The following is a 14,516-nucleotide window of genomic DNA, read 5'->3' as shown; positions in this document are numbered from 1 at the left end:
TTGGTTCACCCCATCAGTCGTGCAGGGGGTCGTCTGCTCTGCAAAAGTGCACTTTAATGTAAACTGTGCAGCAGTGCTGCAAACTAATCCAGACGAAATAAAAGCACAATGTCAGGAGCTACTGCAGTTCAGCATCAAACGTAGGCCAAATCAATCATTAATATGATTTTCATGATCATCTTGTTTGTCTTAATGTTCTTATGATTCAAAGAAACATCCAGCAGCTGTGAGATCGGCTGTACTGATTTAAAATGAAGTGTGTACGGCCCCAAAGCCTCTGAATGAGCTGCAGATGTGTTTCAAACTCCTGTAACAAAAGCAAACATGTCTGCATACCGGCTAACTTTGTCCACACACTGTTTCTGCTCTGCAGGTTTCACAGATGAAGAAGCAAATAGTGGAGGATACGGGGATGGAGGAGATTGGGTTGGACTTTCATTAATATTTTGTCTGTTAGTTTGGGCTGTTTGTTGTTCCTGCTGCTTCCGCTGTCGTCATAATTACCTGCAAGGAACTAAAGCCATTATAGCAGCATCCTCCTGAAAACAACATCTGCTCTGCTTTTCCACAAGAATGAAGATGCAGAGGTCTGGCTTTAGGATCTGAGCTCAGATAACATCTGGAGTTTAAAGCATCATTTTAATCTTCTTCTGCACAAAATGGCTCAGTCGAGTGCTGCCAACTCCAAGAGGTTTTCGGAGGATCGGGTGATGGAGATCTATAAAGTAGGAGTAACATTATATAGCTACTATGTCAAAATTCTATAGTATGGTATATGATATGGCACAGCCCTGCTGTAAAGATCAAATGTGTGACAGTGAAAGGTGCTACAAAGAAGTCGGGAGAGAAATGCTGCAGAAAAGTCTCTTTAGCAAACAACGAGCAAACATAAAGCCCGTCCATTTCACATTTAAGGCAGGTAGTATGTTTGTTTTTCTAATGTTGACAAACTGACCCTCCATCCATCCACTTCTGCTGATCCTTTTCAGGGTCGCGGGGGCGCTGGAGCCTAACCCAGCTGTCTTAGAGCGAGACAGACTGAAGACCTGTCCAGTCCGCTGTCCCTACTAAGTGCATGTCCTTGAAACAGTGGAATAAAAACTAAAGCAATGAAAAATAATGATCCTCATCATCAACATTACTACCGAAATGTGAACTAGCAAGTACAGCCTGAGCCCATAGAAACAACATCTTTGTAATCTGTAACAGTTTTGGATTTTTGGACATGTTAAACAACTTTTAAAGGGTTTTTCACAAAGATGCTGAACATTAAATGCAGGATGCCACAGACATCCATTTTAGCCAACAATCTGCCATCTTCACCTCCAGTGTTCAAATAAAACGGAGACGTTGTGACATCAGCAGGAGACAGAGATCAGCTAGAGACACGCAGACAGTTTAAGCAGGCTGCTGTTCAAGTGGAGGCTGGTATGAATCCTGCTTCTGTTTATGTTTCCTGTTGAACAAAAACTTGACCAGAAACTGACATACCAACTTTCAGACTAGCAGATCCATCCTCCTTCCCTCCATCCTCTGTGTGTCCTTCTGTCTGACCTGCAGCTGAGAAACAGGTGTGAGGTGTCAGCTGTCAGGTAGGTGATGAGTGAAGAACAGAACAGAATCCATTTCCTCTTCAAACTGCTGTCAGACATGAGCTGTGTTCCAATTCGTCGGCTGCATCCTTCGGAGGACCCGGCCTTTGCGGTCTACGTGGGCCGGGATGGTGGGGACAGAGAGGCTGTAACTATATCTGCTGGTGTCACTGTGACCTCAGAGCAGTTTACATGAAACATGAAACGAATTACAACTTTTGCGATATTGACCAGCTCATGATGCAGAGTGTAGACTGTATCTGTGATAATGAAAATGATTTAAGGACTGGTTTATGACACGTCTATAAAAAATATAAAGTCTGTACAAATGTGAAACTACAAAGTTAAAAGCAGCTGGAACGACAGCTGTTCAAAGCTGAACACTTACATCAGCCAGAAGACAGAGTGAGTCCTCCATCTCTCTGAAGGAGGCCATCGTGGTGAGCACAGATGCAGCAGCAGTGTGGATGTGTCCACTCTCACAGTGTCTCTCTTTCAAGTTTGTCCTCACATTCTCAAAAAAAGAACATGTCTATGCAGATGCCCAGAGCCTAACAACACACCCGCTATAAAAACTTTTGCACCACCAGATTTTCATATACTTACATTTGAAAGTGTTCGTCTCCTGCATTAACTCCCACTTCGATCACTATCATTATCAGAAAAATATCTCCTGTATGGCCCGCAATGAATCCTGGGATATGTTGGGCCACAAAGGACACACCTGACCCATCCTTCAAATTCAGGGAAATGAAGGACGCATTTGGAAAACTTCAAATTTGAACAGCCTTCGTCGCGTCCATGTGATACAATTTCCTACAAATGTGGCATTCGAAGCATCCTCTCCCTGAATTTGGAAACACCCAATGTGATGATAGAGAGCAGGAAGAACCAGTCTCAACAAGAGACACACACACCTGATTTCCTGTAACTGCAGAGGGGAGGAGCCACCCGAGCAGGTGGGAACAGGAAGAGAAACAGCTGAGCCTCCGTCAGAGCAGCAGGAGGACGGTGGAGCTGAGGCAGGGTGAGTGTTAACACCACATTGTTGTAGTTTTGCTGTCAGAGTCTCTGAGTGTGTTTGTTTGTGTGACTGTAGAGAGAAGAAGAGTCACAGTGAGCTCTGTAGCTGTGATTGGCTCAATAATCACCTTCAATGGACTGAACGCAGAGAACGAGCCGAGGAACCTGACAAACCTGTTTGTGTGTGTGTCTGTGTGTGTACCTGTTTAGACATGTTTGTGAGGACAAAGAGTTGGTATGCTACTATGTGGGCTAATAGAGTCCCACAAAATGGCCGTCCTCACGAGTTTGAGGATATTTTTGAGGCTTTTTGGTGTCCTCACTAAAATCTGAAAACAAGTGTCTGTGTGTGTGTCTGTGTGTGTATGTGTCATAAAGAGAGTCGAGTTCACGGTCGCACACTTTCTATCTCAGAGGCTGTATCCCAATTCTTCGGAGCCCCTCTGATGACATGGTCCAAAAAATAAATCAATTGTGGCCACAAAATACTACTTCGTGCGCACGAAATGCTAATTTGTGGGCACGAAACACTTGACCAATAACCGTGATCCTTCCCAGGCCCTTGCAGTTGGTTGACAATAAAATCTATCCCGGCGTCCAGGCCCTGTAAAGCAACTGGGCTCTCAGTATCCTGTTTAAATGTCTCTCCGTAATAATGGTTCCTTGCATTGCAGGCTTTTCAAAATGCATTGTAGCTCATTCCCAGCCTAAAATAAAACTCACTCATACCGTCTCTGTCCACGGTGTATAGGTTTAGCCTACTCTCATGCTTGTGTCTCTACGCAGCTGTCCAGGAATTGTATCAATATGATGTTGCCACAAATGCGTAATTCGTTGCCACGTTATACCCATTTCGTGCTCTCGAAAATAGTATTTCGAGGGTATTTTGTGGCCACAATTTATTTATTTTTGGACCATGTCATCAGAGGGGCTCCGTACAATTCAGGTACTATTATTATACTATTAGTGTTAATTGTACTTTCTGCAGTGTTTAAATGATTACATATACACACAGTTACTGTCCCTCCACACATACGACTTGGTTCTCCTTCTATGCCCCAGCTTTGTTTACTTTTTCCCACCGAGGCTTCTAGACTTCTGATTGGCCAGCATTTCTGCACGGTTAGGAATATATCTCCACCTGTTGCTTTGGCATGTTCCTAGCAGTGTTTTCCTTCATTTCTGCCTTTACGTGTGGACGGGATTATTTTTGAAAACAAAAACAGAAAATCTCCGTTCTCAAAAATACCCGTGTACGTGTGGACGTAGCCTCAGTCTATGTATTTACTGCTTTGTGGTGAAGGTCCGTGTCTCATGTCAGTGTGTTTAGTTTGCGTTTCCTCTGTCTCATCTTGTCAGTCACTCCCAGCTGTGTCCTGGGACAGGGATAAAGGGCAAAAAAACAAAAACCAACTAAATAAGCAGACAAAAAAAAAAAATATATATATATATATATATATACACACACACACATACATCAATCACCTGGATCACCTGTTGAGAAAGAAAAAAGAAAACAAGCAGAAGAAAACGAGAGCAATACAATAAACAACATCACAATGATATATAGTAATATAACAGTAAATACTAAATATTAAACATTATTGTGCAGCACATAAGATCAACAGAACACAGTGTGCTTTGAGGTACACTCTAAGAACTAAAACTGATAATTACTTAAATATTTTGGTGCAACACACTGACATTTTAGACCTTCTTCAGAATACTGTATATACTATGGGCATCATGGTGCTGATCCAGAATCCTTACATTATTATTTATTACTAGAGCTACAATAATAAAGCAATGAGGAGGGGGAAGTAATAAATATGAAATAATGTATTTATGATGATTCCATTTGTTTCACTATCCACTCTGTGCAGGGCAAAGCTTATTACATGTATAGAAATACAATCATTTTACTGCTGTAAAATCCAAATTTTGTCTTATTTAAAATATAAATCTAATATAATCTGCATCTTAATGTATGTTCTTTAAAATACAGTGTGTTTTTAATATATTATAATTATAATAATGCATAATTATGTGGACATGTATATTAGATCGTTTTTTAGTGAAATATAATCCCCCCAGAAGGGCAGGAAATGCTCTGTAACTTACTTTAAAACTAAATATGTTCACTAAAACGGTGACAGAGCTACAGACCCATGACAGCCTTACACAGGTAGCCAGCAGCTATGACCAGCACTACATGTGCAGTTAATAAAAGGACAGGTAATGTTTGTCACGCTGTTGCACACACAGCACGCTCGTTTGTTTCAGTTCGTCAAATTGCCACAAGACAGCTTACCAACGTGTACGTAATAAGCTAATACTCCTGTGTGCTACACACTACAGTGTACGCTGTACAGCTACTTACTGGGTTTGTCGCATCAGTCTGTGTCTCTGAGTTAACTTGTGTTTCTCTTACAGCTCCGGACCGCAAAAAATGCGCGTGCTCTTTGTGAGCTCGTTCCCGGCTCGTAACCAGCGCGTTCTGCCGTCGAGGGCGATCATTGGTTAAATGTGATCATGTGACTGATGCAAGCCAGATCCTTTTATTTAGCAAAACTGTGATTAATAGTTAAATATTATTGTTGAAGGGCACAGACAGGACTCCGCACGCACACACACATAAAATAAATAATACTTTTTTTTTTTAAAAAGTTGCCTCAACAAAAGGGCACCTTGGGCACCCATCAGGAAAGGGGCGGGTGCTCAAGCCCCTCTAGCCCCCCCCTCTGCACGTGCCTGTCGCAGAGAACGGGGGTGTGAGAAGACTCCAAAACCTCCCTCCGCCCGCTCATTGTAGTGTTGATGCATGTGTGTTCTAAGGTGCATTTCCCCAGCTTTGGAAAATTCAGAGGCACAGATGAAGCTGGGGTACACAAAAACTGTAAAGCCAGGTGGAAAAGGTTCAGATAAGATGTCTTCCTGTTCCCCCAGTACGTTAAAGGATCCTCTGATCTTGGAATGTTTCTCTCCGATACTCTCCACAATACTAATGGGTTGGCAGTCCGTTATAATAAAACTCAGGACTGCATGGTCCAGAACAGACTTCCTAGGTGCTTGATTTCAAAATAATAAAACGCATGTTAATTAAAAAATGATGATAAAGCAGTTCAGTGTCAATATAGGCCGACCTGTGTTCATTCTCGGTGTGTTTGTCTCCTCATTTTCATGTTTGGTTCTGTAATGCCTGAACACTGAGGAGGTGCTTTTGATTGTGTAACAAAGCTCAGCAGAATAGAAAATAAATAATTTACACTGCAAGTCACATTGCTGTTTTTCCTATTCTGATAGATTACACTGAAACAAAGACAGACAAACTATTCCCTTATTTGCAGTTAAAAGATCAAAATGATCCCACACAGCAGAAACATTTTTTTTTCTTTCAAGCTCAATTTTGTTATGGAGAGATGTTTTTTTTTTTTTTTTTATCTTTGTGAGAGTAATTTTGGTTTTTTGGGGGGTTTTTTGGTGGCGACTCATCCCATTGACAGATGCAGATGCGGTACCTTTTAAACACAGTTTAGCGCGTTGGTAATGAGCGATACAGCCGCTGTATCGATCACGTGACTTTTTCTTAAAGCGACACACGCACCGATACAGGTTTCGCTCTGTGAGCTTGATACAAGCGTCGGTGCATCATCGGTGCTCCCACCCCTTGTGTTCCGTGTTTTCGTCTTCCCTTCGTGTAATTCTTCATATTCGTGTACTGTTAGTTTTCACAGTTTAGGTTTTTGCTTAGTTTCCATGCTCACCTTCGCCATTTCTGTTTGTATCACCATGTGATGAATAAACTCACTTGCATCTGAGCTGCCTGCATAAAGGGTCCTTTGATAATTTACACACGGCTCGCAAACCGTGACAAAAACACTGGAAAAATTGGGCTGTTCTAAAACGTTTGACGGGTAGTGTATATATTTAGTTTATATATTTTCTTTATTTATAATAGTTTGTTTTATATTGTAGCAAAGTGTTACTTGGATACTTCTTTATGTGCTTCTTCATGTGCAATTTTGTTGCATTCTGAGCCTAAGAAATTTATTGTGATGAACTGCTGTTAGAATCAAGTTAAATTCTGATAAATCAGACAATTACCTCTCCAGCTGTTGTTACAGTCTTTGTTTATCGGATCCTTACAGGGTAAAAGATGACGACACCTAAAGAAATCCTTCTGGGGACTTTGAAGGATTTGGGACGTGATGACTTTGAAGAATTTAAGTGGCATCTGAAGAATGGGTCTGTAGAAGGTTTACCAGCAATCCCAGAGAGTGAACTGGAGAATGCAGAGAGGACGGACATAGTGGATCTGATGTTTGATACCTACTCTATCAACACTTTTGAAGTTGCTAAAAATCTTTTGGGGAGGATAAACAGGAATGATCTGTTGGAGAATTTAAATAAAACCATCCCAGAACCCACAGGTAAGTCAGGGAATGACTAAACAAAAAATACATAAACAATAAAAACCTTAGTTAACATTACACAGGTGCCATTAAAATCTATATAAATAATAAATCCAAAACACTTGCCAACACTTTCAGGAGTGAGAGACTGCAGAAAGCCAACAGTTTGTGTTTTATGCATCTGCACAAATAACCTCCTGTGTACACACATGCATATCTGCTCTTTGGGTTGGTTTGATTAAAATGGGACCAGCAGCAGGTTTTCTGCCCATTTTACAGATTTATATTGTCAGATTGGTTTTAGAGCTGTTTTATCAACATAAATGAGGCGACAACAACAGTTTGGGACACGTCACAAATATGATCAAAGTGCTTTCTCTTAAATCTATTTACCAGTTGAAGGTAAAGTTAAAAAAATGGCTGCCATTTCTTTCTGCTGTTTGGAGACCCAAACAAAAAAATGCCCACACAGTAAATGCTTTTTATTATGGTTGATAAACAGGACACTAAGGTGATTGGTCAAAAGTTGGAGGAAAGCCACAGTTCTCCTTATTTGACTGAAATCCACCATTTCAGCTCATGTTTTTTCTTCTGCAGCTTTCTGGGAGATTCCACTTCAGCCTTCTGCTGGCAACGCTCCCGTTACCAAGCTTCCCTTAGGCAGCATCATTAGAAGACATAGCATACATTTACACTGCTATGCTGATGACACCCAGCTCCATCTGTCCATGAAGTCAGATAACACACACCAATTAGTTAAACTGCAGGAACGTCTTAAAGACATAAAGACCTGGATGGCCGCTAACTTTCTGCTTCTTAATTCAGATCAAACTGAGGTTATTGTACTCGGCCCTGAAAATCTTAGAAATATGGTATCTAAGCAGATTCTTACTCTGGATGGCATTACCTTGGCCTCCAGTAACACTGTGAGGAACCTTGGAGTCATTTTTGACCAGGACATGTCCTTCAACGCACATATTAAACAAACATGCAAGACTGCTTTCTTCCATTTGTGCAACATCTCTAAAGTTAGAAATATCCTGTCTCAGAGTGACGCTGAAAAACTAGTTCTGTCATGGTCCTGGGTCGTTCAGCGTTTTGTTTCATTTTTGGTATCACCTTGTGTACTTTGTGTTAATTCTGATTTTGTATTAGTTCTTAGGTTGATCTCTACCTGTGTCTTTCCTCTGTGTTCTGTTCGTGTCCCCGAGTTTGTGTTGTAAAACAGTCTGTTTCCTGTTTTACTTTGAAGGTTTGTGTCTCGTCTTGTGAATTAGGATCAGCTGTGCTCCCCTCCTGTGTGTCATTCCCTCATTACCTTGTGTGTATTTATAGTATGTGTCTGCCTGTGTTCCTCGTTGTGTCGTCTGCATTACTGTGTTAATCAGTGTTACTACTCGTCTCTCTATCCAGCCTTCTTTGTGTCATCTCTGTGTATTCCCCGCTGTCCTTATGTTTTCAGGTTTGTCTGTTACAGTGGCTTGCAAAAATATTCGGCCCCCTTGAACTTTTCCACATTTTGTCACATTACAGCCACAAACATGAATCAGTTTTATTTGAATTCCAGGTGAAAGACCAACACAAAGCGGTGTACACGTGAGAAGTGGAATGAGAATCATACATGACTCCAAACATTTTTTACAAATAAATAACTGCAAAGTGGGGTGTGCGTAATTATTCAGCCCCCTTTGGTTTGAGTGCAGTCAGTTGCACATAGACGTTGCCTGATGAGTGCTAATGACTAAATAGAGTGCACCTGTGTGTAATCGAACAAGGCCGAACAAGGAGAGTGCTGATCCGAAATGCAGCCAAGAGGCCCATGGTGACTCTGGACGAGCTGCAGAGATCTACAGCTCAGGTGGGGAATCTGTCCATAGGACAATTATTAGTCGTGCACTGCACAAAGTTGGCCTTTATGGAAGAGTGGCAAGAAGAAAGCCATTGTTAACAGAAAACCATAAGAAGTCCCGTTTGCAGTTTGCCACAAGCCATGTGGGGGACACAGCAAACATGTGGAAGAAGCTGCTCAGGTCAGATGAGACCAAAATGGAACTTTTTGTTCAAAATGCAAAACGCTATGTGTGGTGGAAAACTAACACTGCACATGACTCTGAACACACCATCCCCACTGTCAAATATGGTGGTGGCAGCATCATGCTCTGGGGGTGCTTCTCTTCAGCAGGGACAGGGAAGCTGGTCAGAGTTGATGGGAAGATGGATGGAGCCAAATACAGGGCAATCTTGGAAGAAAACCTCTTGGAGTCTGCAAAAGACTTGAGACTGGGGCGGAGGTTCCCCTTCCAGCAGGACAACGACCCTGAACATAAAGCCAGGGCAACAATGGAGTGGTTTAAAACAAAACATGTCCATGTGTTAGAACGGCCCAGTCAAAGTCCAGATCTAAATCCAATCCAGAATCTGTGGCAAGATCTGAAAACTGCTGTTCACAAACGCTGCCCATCTAATCTGCCTGAGCTGGAGCTGTTTTGCAAAGAAGAATGGGCAAAGATTTCAGTCTGTAGATGTGCAAAGCTGGTAGAGACAGACCCTAAAAGACTGGCAGCTGTAACTGCAGCAAAAGCTGGTTCTACAAAGTATTGACTCAGGGGGCTGAATAATTACGCACACCCCACTTTGCAGTTATTTATTTGTACAAAATGTTTGGAATGATGTATGATTTTCGTTCCACTTCTCACGTGTGCACCACTTTGTGTTGGTCTTTCACCTGGAATTCCACTAACATTGATTCATGTTTGTGGCTGTAATGTGACAAAATGTGGAAAAGTTCAAGGGGGCCGAATACTTTTGCAAGCCACTGTAGTTTTTCCAGTTTAGGTTTATGTTTAGTTCTGCCCTCACCTTGGTTTGTTCACTGTAAATAAAACCTCACTCGCATCTCCACCACTGTCTGCAACTTGGGTCCTCATTTAACTCCACCGCACGACTGCTGCCCCAGCCGTGACAAGTTTATGCATTTATTACGTCAAGGCTGGATGACTGTAATTCATTATTATCAGCAAGTCCTAAAAACTCGCTGAAAAGGCTTCAGTTAATCCAAAATGCTGCAGCAAGAGTCCTGACAGGGACTAGAAAGAGAGAGCAGATTTCTCCTGTATCGACTTCCTGTTAAATCCAGAATTGAATTCAAAATCCTGCTCCTCACATACAAGGTCTTGAATAATCAGGCCCCATCTTATCTTAATGACCTTGTAGTACCATATCCCCCTATTAGAGCACTTCGCTCTCGCTCTGCAGGCCTACTTGTTGTTCACAGAGTATTTAAAAGTAGAATGGGAGGCAGAGCCTTCAGTTTTCAGGACCCAAAAAGATAGTTGGGGTTTTTTCTGTTGTATTATTGTAGGTTCTTTATCTTACAATATAAAGCACATTGGGGTGACTGTTGTTGTTATTTGGAGGAATTAATAAAAAAAACTTTTATACTTGAAATTCTTTCATTTATTCTACATATTTATTCATCACTGGCTCCATAGTGTTGTTTATGTAATATGTGAAATGTTGCTAGTATTGATTTGGTGCTGTATAAATAAACATAATTAAATCGAATGTGTCTCTATAAAACCTGCCCTCAGTTATAACCCAAGTGTCAGGGCTCAATGGCTCATGAAAAGGAATGGAGTCAAGCACAGAACCAAAAAACGGAGGCTGAGTGACTTTTAACAGAAATGTATTTTACTAGATTTCTTGACAGAGAAAGCTGAATCACGGCTAAATTCAACAGCAAGCGAGGTATTATGAGAAGTGCAGAGCTGAGGCCAGAACATAAGCTGAGGCAGGTCAAAGGAACAACAGGGGCAGAATCGGGCGAATAGAAACTATCCAGGATCACTGGAACAAAGGAGATAATAATCAGAGTGGTCCACAGTGTAGTGAATGAGTCCAAGATTTAAAAACTAAGAGGTGTTACGTGGCTGCAGGTGGAGATCAGCTGGAGGAGGAGATGAATTAAATCTGGGTACAGAGTGAGATGTGGGTGCACAGGGAGGCAGGCAGGTGAGGATGGCAGTTTGCAAGAGTGAGTTTTCCCAGCAGTGGCAGGCCAGAATCCTGAGGCGTGACTTATGGCGAGAGTTGGAAGATGTATCCAGGTGCCGACTAGGGAACAGGAAAAGAGGGTTACGCGAAACAAGCTGAGGAGCACAAGACAAAATGTGAGGCAGAGAACTGACTGTGCTAAGCACACAATCTGGAGAAGGTTCATTGTGAGTGCTGCTCATAAATACTGCCGGAGTAATTGGCAACAGGTGAGGAGCACGGAGGAGTGAGGAGGGCTCCACCCAGGCGAGGAGAGCTGATGCTGTGGAAAGTTACTCAGACTCACCCGGATCATGACACCAAGAGTCCAGTGAACTGAACACATAACCACAGTAACCAGAATGCAGTTTTCTCATTTGTGTCATTTGCTGTTTATTCATGCAGAGATTCTCACTGAGTGTCAGCTCAAACTCAAGTCAGACCTGAAGCAGAAGTTCCAGTGTGTGCTCGAGGGGATTTCTACAACAGAAAACCCGACCCTCCTGAGTCAGATCTACACAGAGCTCTACATCACAGGGGGAGGGACTGCAGAGGTCAATGATGAACATGAGGTCAGACAGATTGAAACAGCATCCAGGAAACCAGACAGACCAGAAACAACCATCAGACAAGAAGACATCTTTAAACTCCCACCTGGAAGAGATAAACCAATCAGAACAGTGCTGACAATGGGAGTGGCTGGCATTGGGAAAACAGTCCTAACACAGAAGTTCACTCTGGACTGGGCTGAAGACAAAGCCAACCAGGACATCCAGTTCATGTTTCCATTCACTTTCAGAGAGCTGAATGTGCTGAAAGAGGAAAAGTTCAGCTTGGTGGAACTTGTTCATCACTTCTTTACTGAAACCAAAGAAGCAGGAATCTACACCTTTGAAGACTTCCAGGTTGTGTTCATCTTTGATGGTCTGGATGAGTGTCGACCTCCTCTGGACTTCCACAAAACTGCAATCCTGACTGACCCTAGAAAGTCCACCTCAGTGGATGTGCTGCTGATAAACCTCATCAGGGGGGAACTGCTTCCCTCTGCTCGCCTCTGGATAACCACACGACCTGCAGCAGCCAATCAGATCCCAGACTGTGTTGGCGTGGTGACAGAGGTCAGAGGGTTCACTGACCCACAGAAGGAGGAGTACTTCAGGAAGAGATTCGGAGATTCGGAGCAGGCCAGCAGCATCATCTCCCACATCAAGACATCACGAAGCCTCCACATCATGTGTAGAATCCCAGTCTTCTGCTGGATCACTGCTACAGTTCTGGAGTTTGTCATGAAGAACAAAGAGAGTCAAGATCTGCCTAAGACTCTCACAGAGCTCTACCTACGTCTTGTGCTATTTCACCTAAAAACGAAGGACATCAAGTATGATGGAGGAGCTGAGACAGAGTCATGCAGGAAGATCATTGAGTCTCTGGGAAAACTGGCCTTTGATCAGCTGCAGAAAGGAAACCTGATCTTCTATGAATCAGACCTGACAGAGTGTGGCATCGATATCAGAGCAGCCTCAGTGTACTCAGGAGTGTTCACACAGATCTTTAAAGCTGATGAGTGCCACATGTTCAACAACGTTGTTTACTGTTTCATGCATCTGAGCATTCAGGAGTTCTTTGCTGCTCTTCATGTCTATCTGACCTTCATCAACTCTGGAGTCAACCTGCTTAAGAAACAATCTCCTCGCTTTAAAATCTTCCAGAAAACACTTACTGTAAAAGACTTCTACCAGAGTGCTGTGGACAAAGCCTTAAAGAGTCCAAATGGACACCTGGACTTGTTCCTCCGCTTCCTCCTGGGTCTTTCACTGCAGACCAATCAGGATCTTCTATGCATGCTGACACAGACAGGAAGTAGCTCACAGACCAATCAGGAAACAGTTCACTACATCAAGAAGAAGCTCAGTGGGAAACTGTCTGCAGAGAAAAGCATCAACCTGTTCCACTGTCTGAATGAACTGGATGATCGTTCTCTAGTGGAGGAGATCCAACAGTCCCTGAGATCAGGACGTCTCTCCACAGATCAACTGTCTCCTGCTCAGTGGTCGGCTCTGGTCTTCATCTTACTGTCATCAGATCTGGATGAGTTCGACCTGGAGAAATACTCCCGTTCAGAGAAGGCATTTTTGAAGCTGCTGCCAGTGGTCAAAGCATCCAAGAAAGTGCTGTAAGTGAATCTATGAACAAATATGTTTAATAATGCTAGATGAATAAAAGAATATGTCTCCATTGTTATTCTTCCTCAGGCTGAGAGATTGTAAACTCTCAAAAAGAAGCTTTGAAGCTTTGTCTGAAATTCTCAGCTCCCCATCCAATCATCTGAGAGAGCTGGACCTGAGCTCGAACAAACTGCAGGATTCAGGATTGGATTTGCTGTGTGTTGGACTAAAGAGTCCTGACTGTAAACTTGAAACTCTCAGGTAAGGATACAGACTTTTTGACACTTTTTGACTCTTAAATCTGTAAGTTTATCTTGATGCGGACGTTCAAAGTCAGCACAATTTTCCTTTTAAGTTCCTGAGTTTATATTTTTGACTGTCAGGTTGTCTGGACAGATGTTTTTATTTTATTTTATTTTTTTACTTGTCCCTAAAGTCAGAACTAAACCCACATGTAGATGACTTTCTGTTACTGGAGCAGCCTTCCTGAAGACAGCAGTGTGTTTTCATGCTTTTAAAGCCAAACTCACCTTTCTGACCTGGCTTTCATTTATTATCTATTTTTGTTTGTTTATTATATATTTATTTCTACTGTTTAACTACTGCTCACATCTGTTATCCTCCTTTTTAATTGTTCATTTCTTTTTACCCAGTGTTTCTATATTGCACTTTGTATTTGTCATCTATATTTATCATGCACTACTTTGCTCATTTATTGTTTGGTTTTAATGTTATTAAATTCTGGTCCTTTGGTATTCTTTACGGCCAAAAAGACACGGCTCAAAAGTGGTCTTTTCACTTTAAAAAATTATCTTTATTTTACATATCCGGATATGGAGACCTGAACACACAACCCCAGGTCTGAAGCACAAAACAGGAAGCCTAGTCATTTATATAGACGTCACACACACTTTAAGTTTCGATCAAACACTCTGCTTAGTTTCACTTTTTGCCTGCAAAAGCATGTAATTTCCTGTCAGTCCTGTCGGCACAGAGTGTACTCAGAGTTGGGCCTTTCTTATAAAGCAATATAATCAGCATATAAGTATTTAAGATTATAAATTTAAACCTCAACAATGTTCTTACCTGGTCTCTGGTTTGTTTATTTGTTTGTTTGTTTATTTATTTGTTTGTTTGTTTATTTGTTTGTTTGTTTGTTTGTTTGTTTGTTTGTTTGTTTGTTTGTTTGTTTGTTTGTTTGTTTGTTTGTTTGTTTGTTTGTTTGGTTTGCTCAGTTCTGTTTTTCTGAGGTTTTTAAGTTATTAAATTTGTAACTGTAGTGATTTGTGTGT

General features: G+C 41.9%; 1 protein-coding gene across 1 annotated transcript; it reads left to right on the top strand.

Annotated features, from left to right (window-relative positions):
• The first annotated feature begins 6,771 nt into the window (after positions 1-6,771).
• Positions 6,772-13,236, top strand: LOC146606948 (NLR family CARD domain-containing protein 3-like). Its single transcript, XM_085349101.1, has 2 exons — positions 6,772-7,045; positions 11,465-13,236. Exons 1-2 carry the CDS (start codon positions 6,772-6,774, stop codon positions 13,234-13,236), a joined length of 2,046 nt encoding a protein of 681 aa, XP_085205227.1.
• Positions 13,237-14,516: the final 1,280 nt, after the last annotated feature.

This window comes from Diplotaxodon limnothrissa, unplaced genomic scaffold (assembly GCF_057381915.1).
Source record: "Diplotaxodon limnothrissa isolate DT_005_m unplaced genomic scaffold, D_limnothrissa_male_GT1.1 unmapped_scaffold_1, whole genome shotgun sequence".
In the NCBI taxonomy this organism is placed as follows: Eukaryota; Metazoa; Chordata; class Actinopteri; order Cichliformes; family Cichlidae; genus Diplotaxodon; species Diplotaxodon limnothrissa.
The sequence above is the reverse complement of the archived record's forward strand: the minus strand, read 5'-3'. Positions and strand labels throughout refer to the sequence as shown.